The sequence below is a fragment of the Eptesicus fuscus genome, chromosome 18 (assembly GCF_027574615.1).
Source record: "Eptesicus fuscus isolate TK198812 chromosome 18, DD_ASM_mEF_20220401, whole genome shotgun sequence".
Classification (NCBI taxonomy): domain Eukaryota; kingdom Metazoa; phylum Chordata; class Mammalia; order Chiroptera; family Vespertilionidae; genus Eptesicus; species Eptesicus fuscus.
Window position 1 is genome coordinate 3,698,703 of NC_072490.1, and position 16,854 is coordinate 3,715,556.

Sequence of the window (16,854 nt, forward strand, 5' to 3'; positions counted from 1 at the left end):
CTAACAGGGAATGGGTAACTTATGTCTGTTTCTGTCTTCCACGCTGTGACCTTTCAGTAGTTTCGTTAGGAAGTTAAGTAGAGACAGTGGTGCGTTAAGTTAGTTAGGTCGTAAGTTAAGATATAACAATGAGGAAAGAGCGGGTTGTATTTTTTTTTGGTATTTCCTGGACGTATCCATGGAGCCAACGGCTAGCTTTGTGGTTCTACCAGAATTATATTTGGGAAATACCAACCCCCTTAGATACAATATTAAACTAAAAGCGGTAAGTCCCTTAAAGGAGAACAGAACAGAGGTTTTGCTGGCGGAAGGTCCGAGATTGGGTCTGAGTCCCGTTATGTGCCAGCTGTTTGGTCTTTGAGGAGTGACCGAGGTAAATAGGATGATGCCGGCACCCTGCACCGGGGCGGGGGGCGGGGGGGGGGATGGGGGGGGAGCAGGAGGGACCGCAGGGGGGCTGGTCTGTAAAAGCCGGGCAGCGCACAGCGGGTGGGAGCCACGCGTGTGGTCTGTTCTTCAAGGTGAAGTTCATAAGGAAAATGGCTTCCAAAACTTTGCACAGGAAACACTCAGGATGTGTCATCTATCACCCCAAAGACACCGCGCCCCCTCCGGGACGCGTCAAACCAGACGCAGGCAGGACGCGCCCGCTCCGCACACGCCGCGCCCGCTCTTCCACCCTCTCCGTCCAAAGGCATTTCTGCTGTGGCACTGTTGCAAGCAGGCAGAACCCCGTTGGTGTTTTCTCCAGGCCGATACCTACGTTTTCTTTCTTTTTATTTTAAAAATATATATTTGTATTGATGTCAGAGAGGAAGGGAGAGGGAGAGAGAGAGAAACATCAATGAGGAGAGAATCATGGATCGGCCGCCTCCTGCACGCCCCACACTGGGCATGGAGCCTGCAACCCGGGCCCGTGCCCTGACCGGGAATCGAACCGTGACCTCCTGGTCCCTAGGTCGACGCTGTGTTTTCAGTTCCTCTTATGGCCCACTCCCCCGCGGGTTCACTGGCCTCCCGGGAGCTCGCGGCACCATGAGTGTCTGCTGGGCCCCTGGCGGGCCGGGAACTCCTCTTCCCCACATCACTGCTGTGTTAGACTGAAGCTTCGGCCACGTCGGCTCATCTTCGATGCTCGCTCAGGAAATTGGTGTTTATTTTCCATCCGATCCCCTGTGCCTGGAGCTTCTCTGTTCAAAGGCCTGCCCTGGTCCCCTTCCCCCTCCTTCGCCCCCCCACCCCTGCTCCCACAACACCTGTCCTGCTCTGTGTGCGTTGAGCCTTTAGGAATGAACTCGGAAGTCTCTGTGCCTGCTGTGCCCTGACACACCTCTAGGGGGCAACTCTTAGACTGGACCACAATGACTCTGCATTCCATCCTGCCCCTTGGGAAGATGCGTTCCTGTCTGTGCTTCTAGCACCTGACAGCGTTCACAGTGCTTGTTAAATGGCCAGATGGCTGCATTGCTCTTTAGAAAGGGGCTGCTGGCTTTTCTTAAAAATGGCCGTGGCTGACTCTTCCTGTTTCCTGCAGGTTGGCTCGCCATGGCGCCCACATTGCTGATGCTTTTGGGGACCGCCGCCGTCCTGGGAGCAGCCCTACTTCCTGATGAGAACTGTAAGTGCCCCCCATGACAGCCAGGCCTGTCTCCTAAGAAAGGAAGCTCATCGCCACAGTGCTGGCCTTGTTTTCTGCGAAACGATCCCTCCACTCGGGAATTACACGTGGATTTTTAAAAAAGTGGTAGAGTATTTGTCCTCAGGATACAAATGCTTGAAACACGCTGGATCTTGAGAAAGCAGGGTTGGCTGAAATGCAAATTTGAGGCTGCCGTGTGGGGGGGTTCGGGCACCACCAAAGGAAGCCCAGGGAATCAACTGGGGAAGGCCTTTCCCTCAAGGGACCCGTTAGGAGGCCCCACAACTAAAGAATAAGGACCTCCCGCTGTGTGTGGCTGGGGAATGTGTGGACCGAGGGGCTGGTGTGAAGTCACGGCCCCATGGCCCCCCCCCCAACCCCGTGAGTGTGCCTGAGAGAACTAACTCCCGGTGATCACGCCAGCCGGCGACTTACATCTGTGCAGGCCACGCAGTAGCCACTGGCCACGGTGACCACCGAGCACCTGAAATATGGCTCCTGCAACTAAGGCAATGAAGGTGTCGTTATTTTTAAAAATAATTTCTTTTCTTTTATTGATTTCAGGGAGGAAGGGAGAGGGAGAGAGAGTTAGAAACATCAATGATGAGAGAGAATCATGGATCGGCTGCCTCCTGCACGTGCCCTACTTGGGATGGAGCCCGCAACCCGGGCCTGTGCCCTGACCGGGAATCGAACCATGACCTCCTGGTTTCTAGGCCGATGCTCAACCCCTGAGCCACGCCGGCTCGGCGGATTTTATTATTTTTAATTCATTTAGATTTAAGTAGCCAGATGTGGCCAGTGGTGACCATCATGCCCAGCGCAGTATAGATGGAGCCCTGGGGGTCTGTGTGTGTGTTGGGGGGTGTCATGGAAGACTGTGAAATACATGCTCAAGGTCAGTGGAAGCATCATGGCACAGTCCATGAATCAAGTACGTTTCGTAATTGTGGTGCAATATTATCCTAACCTCAGGCAAACCGGAAGGAGTTTGGTTAACTCCTTCCCAGGGACACAGGAATAGATCACATGTTCGTACCATTCTCAGTGGTGGGATTGTAGGTAACTTTTCTTTTTTTTTCTCATCTGTGCTTTCAAAAATCTCTAAAGCAAACAGCCATTGATTCTATAATTTAAATAAAAGCTTTTATTTTGAAAGCAAAGTTGGAGAGTGATTTACTAAGGAAAAAACCAAAACCTCCCCCCCTCCCAAGAAATAACTACGTAAGTAGTTCTGCTTACGAGTTTGTTTTGACTTTGAATCATAATATGAAATCCATTTCCATCACGGACCAGCACACACGCACACACGTAAGTGCATGTATAACAGAAGGAGGAGGCTCGGGAAACACTGCCTTCCTGTGATCTGTGATGCATGGAGCAAGGCTTGGATGTGTTTTCTGTTCTGTTTTCTCCCGTGTCACTAAAAAAAATTACTGGCCACAAACCAATGCATTATCCTGGCCCATTAGTGGGTAATGACCCTCAGTGTTAAGACTAGGGTTCTTTTTAAAATATATACACTGAGTGTCCAGATTATGATGATCTCTGAACGCATAATAATCTGGCCACTCAGTGTATATCCTATATAATAAAAGGCTAATATGCAAATTGTCCCCTCGACCAGGAGTTCGACCAGCAGGCAGGCCGGCCAACCACCCATGTCCCCTCCCACTGGCCAGGCTGGCCGGACCCCACCCATGCACGACTTCATGCACTGGGCCTCTAATACACACACACACACACACACACACACACACACACACACACACACTTACACTGAGTGGCCAGATAATTATGCGTTCAGCGATCATAATAATCTGGCCACTCAGTGTGTGTGTGTGTGTGTGTGTGTGTGTGTGTGTGTGTGTGTATTATTGATTTTGGAGAGGAAGGGAGAGGGAAAGATAGAAACATCAATGATGAGAGAGAATCATGGATCGGCTGCCTCCTGCACGCCCCCCCCCCCCATTGGGGATCCAGCCCCCCGGGCATGTGCCCTGACCGCAAATTGGACTGTGACCTTCTGGTTCATAGGTCAACACACAACCATTGAGCCACACGGGCTGGGCTGAAACTATGTTTCTAATAAATGATGATGTAGTAAAACATGCACAATCCATGAGAGATCTGCAGATGTTATAGGTAAACACCTGAGCAAAGTAAAACAAAGAGATAACGAGGTCAAAGCGGCTTTTAAGGAGCTTCCTCCAGAGTCACTTCCGTTTTATGCTCCCTGCGCGCCCTCGCCAGCCGCCGCCGAGCACAGGGACGGTTGTACACCTTCAGAGAGCGCTGCCGTGGCCTCTGAACCCGCCCTTCCTTTGGACCAGGCCCACTGCTCCCGCCTGTGAACTTCACCATTCACGCTGCGGGGCTGGCGCAGGTGCTCTTACGCTGGGACCCGAATCCTGATCAGGAGCCCGGGACGGTCAAGCTCGGCTACCGCGTGAAGATCCACGCCCCGGAGGACGACGAGGTGAGTGGCCAGCCGGCCGGCCCGCCCCCTTAGAGCCATCTCAACCTCCACGGCCCTTCCCTTATCCCAGGAAACGGCCGCTAGACAAAACGGCCGGGGCTCTGCGCTACGTTCCCCTAGAGCCGTGGTCGAGCCGCGGTGTGCCGCTCTGTTGGCTAACGAGTTTGCCGACCACTGCCCTAGAGCAGAGTCTCCGGGGGAAGGTCGGGGAGCCAGCCGGGCCCGCGCCGGCCATGGGGCAGCCCAGGACGTCTGAACGTTCTTTCTCTTCCAGAAGGACGTTTAGTAACGTCCAGGCACGGCGGAGTGGACGTCGGTTTTACGTTTTTCTCTAAAATAGCTCTCGAGGCGGAGGAGGCTGGCTGAGTAAAACGGAGGGGCGGGGGGGAGGGTGGTGGTTGAGGGTGGATGACCGCACCAAAGGCCAAGTTCAAATCCCGGTTCCTACTTTTGCAACTTAGACCAGACTCGTGACATCTCAGGCCCCAGCCCGGTTCCCTGCGGGTCGTGTTAGCGCACCTGGAACCAGTAGGTGCCCCCCAAAAAATTACACAGAGGGTGCAACACCGCCGAGCACGCCCACGCTCCGTCGGCATGGGTTCTAGACTTCCATGTGAAGAAGGGGCCTCCGGGAGGAGACGGAGGGAGTCGGTGGTCCGAGGGTGCGGGGCCTGTGTGTCTCCTTTCGTTGGTTTTTATAAGAAGAACGTGTTCGTGTGTCTTTGAGGAAACGATTATGATGTTTTCGTTATATGGGTTTTTAAAGCCAGGTATAAATACCAGAATTGGGTAATTTATGCATTTTGTAGAAACCACTTTATGGAGGGACGGTTGCCGTGTAAAAGCTGTCCATATTTAATGGACACAACTGGCTGAGCTCAGGGGTAAGGGTAGACTCGTGGGACTGGGATTTTTGGCGATTGCTTCGGATGTGCCATTGAAGAATGGGAAGAAAATGCCTATTTGGTTAAACTAGTTCCCGGGAGGCCATTTCCCTTTTACGCATCAGGACGCCTGGGTTTTACTTTCAGTACGAAACCAAGAACACGGAGAGCACACGGATGGCGCCCCTGCACCGGGGCTTCTCGGCCAGCGTGCGGACGGTCCCCTGGGAAAAGCCCTCCCTCCCGGCGAGCGGCTGGGTGTCCGCCGAGCTCCCAGCGCCCCCAGGTGAGGCCCCGAAGCCCAGGTACACACGTAGACTCTGTAGGTATGGGGCAGCCGGACCGAACAGCTCACGATTCCCGGGTCCCAGGAGCCCCGCCCAGCCCCCTTCCCCACCAGTCACACCCCATCCGAGGCTTCACCCCAGCAAGGTAGCCCTTTGCAAACAGTAGGTTCTATACTATGTGGGACAATCCCTTTTCTTTCCTGCCTCACCTCTGTCTTTCCCATTGGTAGTGGGAGGGAGGGAGGGAGGAGAGAGGGAGAGAAACGTGTGGGAGAGACAGATACAGGGATGGGCTGCCTCCTGCCTGTGCCCCGACGGGCGCCAGGGGTGGAACCTGCAACCCGAGTACATGCCCTTGACCGGGAATCGAACCCGCCACCCTTTGGGCTGGGGGCTCTAACCACTGAGCTAACTGGCCAGGGTGACAATCCCTTTTGGAAGACGGATGAGCTGCTCCCAACCCCGGTGGTTTCCGGGGAAGCACAGGACTCAGGAGCGGTCCCCACCACGTCTCGCACTTTTCATTTGCCACCGTCCAGGGTCTCCCGGGACCTCCGCGGTGAACCTCACCTGCTCCACACACACGGTGGCGAGTAACGGGACGCGCGCCCGGCCCTACCACGTCTCCCTGCGCTGCGCCTGGCTGGGGGGCGCGGAGGCCCCCGAGGACACGCAGTACCTCCTCCGCTACAGGTGGGCGGTGTTGTCCCTGTGCCCAGGCCGCCCCCTCCGGCCTCGCACTCACGCGTGTCGCGGTGCAGGTACGGCGCGCAGACAGAGGAGTGCCGCCGGTACAGCCAGGACGCGCGGCGGAGGAACGTGGCCTGCTGGTTCCCACGGACGGTCATCGACGGCAAAGGGCGGGACTGGCTGGCCGTGCAGGTCAGCGGCTCCAGCGCCCGCGCCGCCATCCGGCCGTACGACGGGCTGTTCGGTCTTCACGCGATCGGTGAGCGGGACACAGACGGAGGCGCCGCCTGGGAGGGGCGGTCAACACCCCTTAGTTCGACCCCTTTTCTTCTTCTTTTTTTGTTTGTTAATCTTCACCCAAGGATATTTTTCCCATTGAATTTTAGAGAGAGTGGGAGGAAGGGGTTGGTTAAGAGAGAAAGAGAGAGAGAAACATCAATGTGAGAGAGACACATTGATTGGTTGCCTCCTAACCCCATGGTCGGCAAACTGCGGCTCGGGAGCCACATGCGGCTCTTTGGCCCCTTGAGTGTGGCTCTTCCACAAAATACCACAGGCCTGGGCGAGTCTATTTTAAAGAAGTGGCGTTAGAAGAAGTTTAAGTTTAAAAAATTTGGCTCTCAAAAGAAATTTCCATCGTTGTACTGCTGATATTTGGCTCTGTTGACTAATGAGTTTGCTGACCACTGCCCTAACCCTATCCCTCCTGCACACATCCAACCAGGCCAGGGACTGGACCTGCAACCCAGGTGCATGACCTTGACCAGAAATCGAACCCAAGACCCTTCGGTCCATGGGCCGATGCTCTAACCACTGAGCAACGCCAGCTGGGGCTTGACTCCTTTTCTGATGCCCCGGGGACAAGGCTTCTCAGCCTCCGCACCCCTGACATGTTTGGCCGGATGGCGGCTGGTCCATGATTCTCTCTCATCATTGATGTTTCTGTCTCTCGTTCCCTCTCCCTTCCTCTCTGAAATCAATCAATTTTAAAAAATAACAAAACTTAAAAAAAAGGGGGGGTGGTGGTCTTGCCATGAGGGGAAGAGGGAAGAGACTACCAGTCAGTGCCGCTCGGAGGAGGAGCCCTGGATCCCTCTCGGGGTGCAGGGGTTTCCACGGAGGGCTCTCGTCCTCAGTGACTAGCCAGGGGTCACCCGGGGCCACGAGGCCTGTGGCCTGGAGGTCAGTGCTGGATGCGTCAGCCCCGCTCACGGCCCTCTCCTTCTCTGACCCAGATCACGTCAACCCTCCGGGGAACGTCACGGCCGAGGTCCAGGGGAGCCGCCTGCACGTCCACTGGGAGAAGCCCGTGTCCGCCTTCCCGGGCCACTGCTTTGATTACGAAGTGAGAATCCACAACGCAAGGAAGGGCTACTTCCAGGTAATTCCGCGACTATTCCAACATGCGTACAAGGTCACTGCCGGGTTCTTGTCCCAGCATGAAGAGGGGTTCTGCCATCTGGAGAAAGGCTGTGCGTAGATGAAGGAGGAGTCCAGTGACGAAAGAGAGTTTTGAAAGGCACTGGGGGTCAGAGGAGCTTCAGCTAAAGGAGCTACAGACTTCTCTCCTTGTCTCAGGACCCCTGCTTTTTATTAACACAATTTGTCCTAAGGCCGTGGTCGGCAAACTGCGGCTCTCGAGCCACATGCGGCTCTTCGGCCCCTTGAGTGTGGCTCTTCCACAAAATACCACGGTCTGGGCGAGTCTATTTTGAAGAAGTGGCGTTAGAAGAAGTTTAAGTTTAAAAAATGTGGCTTTCAAAAGAAATCTCAATCGTACTGTTGACATTTGGCTCTGTTGACTAATGAGTTTACCAACCACTGTCCTAAGGCAAGGTGGAGATAATACACTTCAGAGGGTAGGGTACAGAAGCACTGTCAGATTGGGGAACAGCGTACAGCGGTTCAGGTGTTTGGCCAACAGGAGGCAATAACCTGTAGATTGAGATGCCCCGAGCTGTCTGGCAGCGAGCAATCATCCTATTCAGGTTGGGGGGAAGTGCCTGAATATTAGCCGTTCCAACAGGTAATTACATATGTGACTCAGCCCTTGTTGAGCCCCCAAATTTCATCAACCTTTTGATGAAACTCTTGTTTGCACTCGGATGTCGAGTGTGACTCAACACGGTTAGCATTAGAATAAAGGAATCGAGAAAAAAGCAAGCGAGTGCAAAGGGTTAATTATGACATGCTGGAGTTGGCTCCCAGCAGGTCATTCCATCGAACCCAATGATGGAATGTGTTCCAGGAGTTAGAGGTTAGTATTCCTGTTACAGAGGAGCAAACTGAGGCTCAGGGGGTCAAAAACTGCCCTGCAGGTCACTGGAGGGAGAGCTAGGATTCAGCCTGCCCCTGAAGTCTCCGCTCTTTCTACTTCCCTGACACCCCCCTCACCCCCAGTTGTACATCAGGGATCAGCAAACTTTTTGGCAAAGGACCAGTTACTGTCGCTTTGCAAGTCCCACGGTCTGGCCGCCGCTCCTCAGCGTCTTGTGTAGGACAAACGCCGCCGTCGGTGGTACAGACGCCAACGGGCGCAGCGTGTGCCAGTGACACTTCACTAGTGGATCCGGGAATTCCAGTTTCATGCACTTGGCATGTGTCATGGACTGCTCTTCTCTCGGTAGTTTTCAACCATTTAAAGGTACAGAACGCATTCTTAGTTTGCAGGCCCTGCAGGAGCAGGCAGCGGGCCACAGGGCCAGCGACTGTCCTTGGCTGATGCTACCGAGGACGGAAAGCAAGGGAGCACGGAGCGAGGAGGGACGCGGGGAAGGACGGAGCACGGTGCTGTCAGCCACTCGGGTCCCTCAGCCTGGGGACTCCATCGGGACCCGGATGGGCCACCTTGAGCTGACACGCGCCCGTTTTAATGGTTCGGGCTACAAGAGAGCTTCCCCCTGCAGGGTGGCTGCCCGCCGTCCCGTCCACCCCGACGCAGCCTGACACGAGCTCACCAATGCGTGTCCTGTTGACGCAGGGTGGCTCACTGGGCGGCGAGTCCCGTTACGCATAGATGACCGCTCGCCCTGATCGCTGGCATTACCGCACTCCGTGTCTAGAGCGTTACTAGAACGCCAATGTTTTCTCCTGTTTAGACAGAAAAAACGACGACCAATGAGTTCACCACAACAGTTAACGACGTTTCTAAGCACTGCATCGAAGTGAGAGCCGCGGTGAGCTCCATGTGCAGAGAGCCGGGGCTCTGGGGCGAGTGGAGTCCAGCGATTTCCGTGGGTGAGTAGAGTGCATTTGACTACGTATTTGTTTTACTATTTTTGTTTAAAAAACGTTCTAATTGATTTTAGAGAGAAAGGGAGTGGGAGAGAGAGAAACATCGATGAGGGAGAAACATCTATCAGCTGCCTCCTGCTCGCTTCCAGCTGGGGATCAAGCCCAGGAGCCGGGCACGTGGGCTGACCAGGCATCAAAGGTGCCCAGGATGGCGCCCAACCCACTGAGCCACACGGGCCAGGGCCGTTGCATTTCCTTTCAAGCCAGCAAGCTTATTCCTGGTTGAAGCAGAGAATCCCGGCCACGCTCTGACTGCTGAGCCGCACAGGCCAGGGCAGGAGCACGTGTGTCTTTTGAAAAACAGAATTAGCAGTTTCACGCTATCAGTCCTCCGATCGCCTGCCCTTCCTCAACGGGCTCCTAGGTCTTATCGGACCCGCTCACTTCCCGCTTTCTACGTCTTTCTGTTTTCTGAACTTGCTCAACTTCTGCATTCTGCTGTCCCCGATGTCCTCGCGGCCTCCGGTGCACGCCCCTTTCCCGACCCCGGGAAGCCCTTCCCTCTCTGAGGCCCACCCTCTCGCCCCAGAGAAACACAGAGGCCACGCGGGAAGCCAGCGGCGGTGGAGAGGGGACCTCACGGCCCCCGCCCTTCCCGTGGGAAGGAGAGGGTCATGGGCGCCCACCTGTGTCCACTTGCGCTTATTCCCGCCCCCGCGTCCCGGGTCAGGCTCAGTCACTGGAGTCCTGCTCCTCTGGACCAGGTCACCCCCAGTCCCAGACTGTGCCCCTCAAACAGGGCTTGGCCCTGACCCTCGCTCGGAGGCCAGGATCTATGCGATGCCTCACAGGTGCCAGTGAAGATGCATTTCAGGGGATTCAGGGTCAGGGTGCGCGGCATGTGGTCCTGGGCAGCACACCCGTGGGCAGCGGTCAGCTCCGCGGGGCAGAGGATGGGAGGCCCGCATATGCGCGTCAGGACGCAGGGATGGTCCCGCCCCTCACCCGCCCTGCGGGGACTAGACCGGGCGCTGCTGCGAGAGCTCCCTTCTGCCCCTGAAGGCCTTCCTGCACAGCACCCAGGGGCCCCAGCCCCCCAGAACTTTCTTCCCCGTAAGGCAGGGGTGGGGAGCCTTTTTTCTGCCAAGGCCCATGTGAATAATTATAACATCATTCATGGGCCAAACAAATGATCCACTCAAACATTGGGCCCGGGCAGGTTGGCTCCGTGGATAGAACATCGCCCACGGACTGAAGGGTCCCGGGTTCGATCCCGGTCAAAGGCTTGTACCTTGGTTGCAAGCTCAATCACCGACCGTGCTGGAGGCAACCAGTCAGTGTGTCTCTCTCACATCGATGTTTCTCTCTCTCTCTCCCCCTTCTACTCTCTCTAAAAATCAATGGAAAAATATTCTCAGGTGAGGATGAACAAAAGTAAATTAATAAAATGTATTCTAGGTAGTAGTCTTGAAAAAAAAAATAGCCTGCTAGATTTGGTCAAACATTTCATTAATTCACCCCTAATGCCATGGCAGGGCCAGACCAAATGATTGTATAGGCGTTATTCGCCCTCGGGCCAGCCGCTCCCCACCCTGCTCGGGGCTCAGGACCTGCTGAGGCAGCTAAAGGCTGCGGTCAGCCTGGGGAAGGGAGCACCAGGGCCTAGGGGTGTAAGCCTGGCCTGCCCTTTGCTGGGAGGTGACCGTGAGCCGGGAATCCAGCGTCCACGGCCTGCTTTGCCCAGTGGGGCGAAGTGGGCATCGGGACCGAAGGAGTCAGTACGTATCAAGTACTCAGCTGTTCGGACTGTGGTTATCATTAAGCACGTTGTGTCAAACGGGCCTCTGAGAGTTATCCCTCTGAACTCTGAGACCACAGAACCCCAGAACAGGCGAGGCTGGGCCCAGAGGGAGGGCCCCCGAGGCAGAGCTGGGCCCAGGCCTGGGACTGGGTGGGGTGCAGGCCTCTGCCTTCTCCCTCTCGGCTGCCCCGTCTTCTCCCACTGCACACCCCATGCTCCCCACCCTCTTCTCTGGGTTATAAAACAATAGAATTTTCACGAGTTGACTCATTCTCAAGGTTGAATGGCCAGATGTCAGAAACGATGGAGGCGCCAGTCCCCAGAAACCGCGGCTGGGCCACGTCTGAAAAGCACTGGAATGGGGGAGCCTGGGGGCCCGGACCACGAGGAGACTTCCTCTTTGCCAGCTCACCTCTGCAGGCCGCACAGCCCCGCCCACCCGTTTCCTGAAAAGAAACCTCTTTGAGTTTCTCCTTGAGTCAGAAAATTCACCTTCTAGGGAAACACTTGTTCTTAAGAAATTCTCCGAGGCCAGAGACTCCAGAATTCAAATTCATACCGCTCAGGGGCGGCCCAGCTTTTACTGCGGCCTTCAAATGCCAGCCATCGCCCGCGGGGAGACCCCTGTCGGGGGCGTCCGCCTCGAGCTATAGTCTGAGGGAGAGGAAAGGGGCCTTTCAGTCACTTGCTTCTATAACTGGTGTCACTATTCTGCATGAATGACTAGCTGAGCAGCAGGTAACCCAGTCGTCTCCGTGTGGCTTGAGTTCGGGAAGCTCTGGCCCTCAGTTTACCCCCAGGTGTGTGTCCTGGGAGGTGAAGCTGACCTTGGCCTGTTCTCTGGGTGGGCTCAGCGCTCAGCACCGGAACCTGCAGCCGCCAGGCCGGGGAACGGCCAGCTGCCCACCACGCCCTCCGTGGTACCTCGCCGGCTCCAAGCTCTTTATTCATCGGAGAAATAAAATCAGTTGTCTCTATACTTTTGCTAATGCAGCGAGAATCTTCACTTTATCAAAGCGAGAGCTAGCCGAAACCGGTTTGGCTCAGTGGATAGAGCGTTGGCCTGCGGACTCAAGGGTCCCGGGTTCGATTCCGGTCAAGGGCATGTACCTTGGTTGTGGGCACATCCCCAGTAGGGGGTGTGCAGGAGGCGGCTGATCAATGTTTCTCTCTCATTGATGTTTCTAGCTCTCTATCCCTCTCTCTTCCTCTCTGTAAAAAAATCAATAAAATATATTAAAAAAAAAAAAAAAAGCGAGAGCTGTGTGAACAGCTAGAGGGTGGTTTAACGGAAGGGTTTGCGTCGCCCGTCGGCACGGTCAGAAGAAACCGGTGCTTTATCAGGCCCGGGCACGCCAGGCCTCGGGCGTTGCGCCACGCGGGACGGAGTGGGCTGAGTGTGGGACCCTGATAAAGGTTACATAGTGGCTCCTTCCTTCTGCAGGACCCGAGCTTGACCTGTCTGTCTGACCCAGTTGCAGACGGTAGAACATTCTAGATTGTGTGTGTGTGTGTGTGTGTGTGTGTGTGTGTGTGTGTGCACGTCTGTTCACGGAGTCAATGACCTCACATTTTTCTGGGATGCATTTCTAGTGCCTTAAAAAGTCACCCCCCCATGTCCCCCGAAGTTGTCCTCAAAGCCAGTAGAAGAATCTGTTTAGATTCTTCCAAACAAACGAGAAGCAACTTTAACGAGAGTCAGGTAGGACGTAGCGACCGTCACCCCTCCCTCCGCTTCCTGGCTGGGACGTGGGGGGCGGGAACGGGCCTCTGAGGATAAGACTGTATCGCACTCACAGCAGCAGAGCCTGGCACCCTTCTTTCTTTTTTAAAATATATTTTTATTGATTTCAGAGAGGGAGAGGGAGGGAGAGAGAGAAACATCAATGGTGCGAGAGAATCATTGATCGGCTGCCTCCTGCAGGCCCCACACTGGGGATTGAGCCCGCAACGCAGGCATGTGCCCTGACCAGGAATCGAGCCCTGACCTCCTGGTTCACAGCGCACACCATTCTTGCTCACCACGAGTGTTATTCCGTGTTACTGCCTCTAAAAGTTCCATTTCCAACTTTGTAAAGCATTTTGGTGGTGATGCGATTTGGCTCCATTGTAGCTTTTCCATCTAAAACCTTATTACTCCACCCTGGCCGGCGTGGCTCAGTGATCAGAGCATCAGCCCCACACCGAAGGGCCGCAGGTTCGATTCCCAGGCAAGGGCACGTGCCTGGTTGCGGGTTCCCTCCCTGCCCCGGTCGGGGCGCAGGCAGGAGGCATCCAGTGAATGTATCTCTCTCTCACATGGATGCTTCTCCCTGTCCTCCTCCCCACCCCGTCTTTCCCTCCCTTCCACGCTCTCTAAAGAGCAGTGGAAAATACCCCTCAGGTGGACATCGGCAACAGGTAAATAAATAAATAAACCCTCACTGCCCCCCTAAAGCAGATGCGCTGCAGGTGGCATCGTGGGCAAACGTACGCCACAGATGCCTGCTGGGTAAAGGATGCTTCGAGGTGACAGGGGCGACCCTGCGCGCAGCTCCTGTTGCCCTCCTGTCCGCTCTTAGGGTGACGTGCCCCCTGCCCCCTCCCCCCAGCGCCTGCGACTCCACGCCCCGCCTCCCGATGGCCCCGCCGCCCCCCTCTCTGCTCTGTCACCGATCCCAGCTCCGTCTCCTTCTTTCCGTTTCCACCAGGAGACGAGGCGCGGAAGCCCTGGACCGAGTGGTACCCGATCACGCTGGTGGCGGCCGTGTGCCTGGCCTTCGTCGCCTCCCTCGCCTGCAGGACGTAGGTCTCCGCGTCGGTGCACCCCCCCCCCCCCCGGGCTGAGGTGGCCTGTTCACCCTCCCGCTGAACCCGCTGGGGCTCTCGTGAGGGGGGTGGTTATGGAGGGGGGGGGAGGGTATGGCTCGGCCGTGTCATCGGGACAACCGTGCGGAGATGAGAGGCTGAGAAACAGCAGCCGGTGACGCGCTGATGGGGCCTCGGCACAGCGCGGCCTGCAGCCTGGACACCCCCCTCCCTTTTTAAATCTCTTTTTATTGACTGCAGAGAGGAAGGGGGAGGGAGGGAGATGGAAACATCGATGATGAGAGAGAGTCATGGATCGGCTGCCTCCTGCACGCCCACACTGGGGATGGAGCCCGCCGTCCATGCCCTGACCGGGAATCGAACCGTGACCTCCTGGTTCATAGGTCGATGCTCGCCCACTGGCCGGGCGCCATTCTGTGTTCATCGGGTGATGCGGAAGCCACCAGGGGCCTGCAGCCCCCCAAGCGCTCCGACCATTACGGCCACGTGGCTGTTGGGGGGTCTTGGCTGACAGGTTTGAAGACACCGAGCAGCAGGCCCTGCAGTCACGGAGGTCGGAGTGCAGGCGGCACTGCAGGCCTCATTCCCCCTCGCTCTGCTTGCAGATGTCACGCGTGCACCAAGCTGTTTCCGCCCGTCCCAGCACCCAAAAGCCACATTCAAGATTTCGCTGCCACCGTGAACTACGAGGTACGTCGAAGGTCCTTTCGCCGCGCCCCACCTGCCGGGGTCGGTCCCCAGGGGTCCCCATATGTCAGGCGGGTGTTCCCCCAGGAGCCCGGCCCTGAGGCTGCAGGCGTCCCGCTTGGCTGACGGCTTTGCTCTGAACGTTCCTTCCCGTCCTTGGCGACGACCGGAAAGGCCCTGCTCAGTCCCGCGTCCCTCCCAGCCACACGGGGGTCCGAGTTCCCCATCCGCCGCCTCTGGCGACCTTGGGCAAGACCTACGGCCCCAGGCGCCCGCCTTTGGCGGCTGTGGAGGAAGAGGCATGGGGAGAGGGCCAGTGCCCGCTGAGCTCTCCCAGTAAGGACCCGGGTTCTGCCGGGCTGTCCTCACGGGTCCGGGTTCTCGGAGGAACTTTCCCCAGTTCCCCGGCGTGTTCTAGGCCCCAGTCACCCTCAGGGCGCAGGCTCGGCCACCGAGCACGGGCTATGGCTCTCGATGGTTCCAGCATCATTGGTTGTGGCGGGGTGGGGAGCACTTTCCCCAGGAATCATCTTGACATCTTTGTTGAAAGGTCGCTGTTCAGCCCCGGCCAGTGCTGCTCAGCAGTTAGAGCACCGGCCTGTGCAGCTAAGGTTGCAGGTTCAATTCTTGGTCAAGGACATGCACCTGGGTTGCAGAGCAAGCGAGAGAGAGAGAGAAGAGAGAGAGAGAGGGAGGGAGAGGGAGGGAGAGAGAGAGGGAGAGGGAGAGAGGCAGAGAGAGAGAGGGGGAGTGACACAGAGAGAGAGGCAGAGCAGGTAGAATTGGGAAAAACCAGTCCCGCCTTCTGCTGTCCGCCCTGCCGCCCGGCTGTGCCCCTGGGAGGCCGTGGGAGCCACGGACAGCTGAGCACAGCTGGGCCACAGCTGGCAGCGCCTCAGCCTCTATCTCCAAAGGCCAGACTTGTCCAACCACTTTTGGGACCTCGGCTGCCAGGACCGCAGGGGGCCCATCAGGGCCCTTGGCAGCGAGGGTTTGGCAAAGGCCTGGGAAGCCCTGGGCTGTGTGTGTGTGTGTGTGTGGGAGGGGGGGGGGTGTCTATCCTGGGTATTTTCTCTCTCCTTTCTACTTGATTTGCCACGTTGTCGTCACTGAACATTTACTGCTTTTAGAAGCAAAACAGGCTTGTGCACCACGTGTCCCGAGGCCGGAGGAGAGCTGAGAGGGCTTTGTTTTGCAGAAATCGGGGTCTCGGGAGACGGAGAGCGAAGTCATCAGCTACGTGGAGGAGCCCGGGCTCGAGGTCCTGGAGGACTTGGTGTTCTGACGGGCGCTGGCCACCGGCTCCGCACGCGCCCGGCCGGCCGTGGGCAGGGCGAGGACTGCTTCCGGCTCAGCGGCTGCGGGTGGAGCGGCTGTCACTGCGGCGGGCGGGCGGGCGGGGACGCTCCTCTCCCTCTGTGAGTCCCGCACAGCGCTGGCCCCGAGGGCGGAGAGGTGCTGTGGGCCGCTCCGTGCACAGAGCTGGACGCGGGCGGCACGTGGCCGAGGCCGAGGCCACGGTGATGTCGGGGGAGGAGGCGGCGTTCGTAAGACTGCGACAGGACAGGAGTCGCAGGGGCCACGTGGGCCTGGCCATCTGGCCTCCGCGGCCCGGCTCGGCTCTTTCTGCTGACGTCGATGCTCAGCGTGATGCGTACATGGCTGAGAGGAGCTGGGCTTTGGGAGAAAGTTCACGATTTTTTGTGTTTTTTTAAAAAATATATTTTTATTGATTTTAGTGAGGAAGGGAGTGAGAGAAACATCCATGATGAGAGAGAAGCATGGATGGGCTGCCTCCTGCACACCCCACACTGGGGATCCAGCCCACAACCCGGGCATGTGCCCTGACCGGGAATTGAACCCTGACCTCCTGGTTCATAGGTCAATGCTCAACCACTGAGCCACATGTGCTGGGCAGAAAGCGGCACGTTTTGAGTGGCCGCTGGCCCTGTCATGGCCGGAGAGAGTGGACATTCACGTAACAGTAAATGCCCTTGTCGGCAAGTTGATTAGACATTGGCCCAGCCTCCCACCAGGACAGGCACTCTCCCCCCCCCCCCCCACCCCGCAGAGCCTGGGTCACGGACCAGAACACACGGGGCTCCTCCTTCACGCCCCCAGCTCAGGGCTGAGCCCCCCCACACCCCCCTCGCTGTTGGGATTCTCTGGTGCCTCGTGGGGGGTGGGGCTGGGAGGCTCAGTTTGCCAACAGCTCGCCCATCGCCCATCTGAGCCTCCTTGAAAAGCCTGGGGCCCTGGCTGTTTGCGCGGGGGAGGGGGACAGGGGGTGGGGGAGGGGGGTGGGGGGTGGAGCGGGGGAGGTGTGGTGGAGAAGTCCAGCTCGC

At 57.0% G+C, this 16,854-nt stretch overlaps 1 protein-coding gene across 1 annotated transcript; it reads left to right on the plus strand.

Moving 5' to 3' along the window:
- The first annotated feature begins 1,545 nt into the window (after positions 1–1,545).
- IL5RA (interleukin 5 receptor subunit alpha) lies at positions 1,546–15,794 on the plus strand. Its single transcript, XM_008157262.3, has 10 exons — positions 1,546–1,618; positions 3,973–4,118; positions 5,150–5,288; positions 5,829–5,982; positions 6,051–6,238; positions 7,215–7,360; positions 9,078–9,216; positions 13,705–13,798; positions 14,428–14,512; positions 15,708–15,794. Exons 1-10 carry the CDS (start codon positions 1,546–1,548, stop codon positions 15,792–15,794), a joined length of 1,251 nt encoding a protein of 416 aa, XP_008155484.2.
- The last annotated feature ends 1,060 nt before the right edge of the window (positions 15,795–16,854 follow it).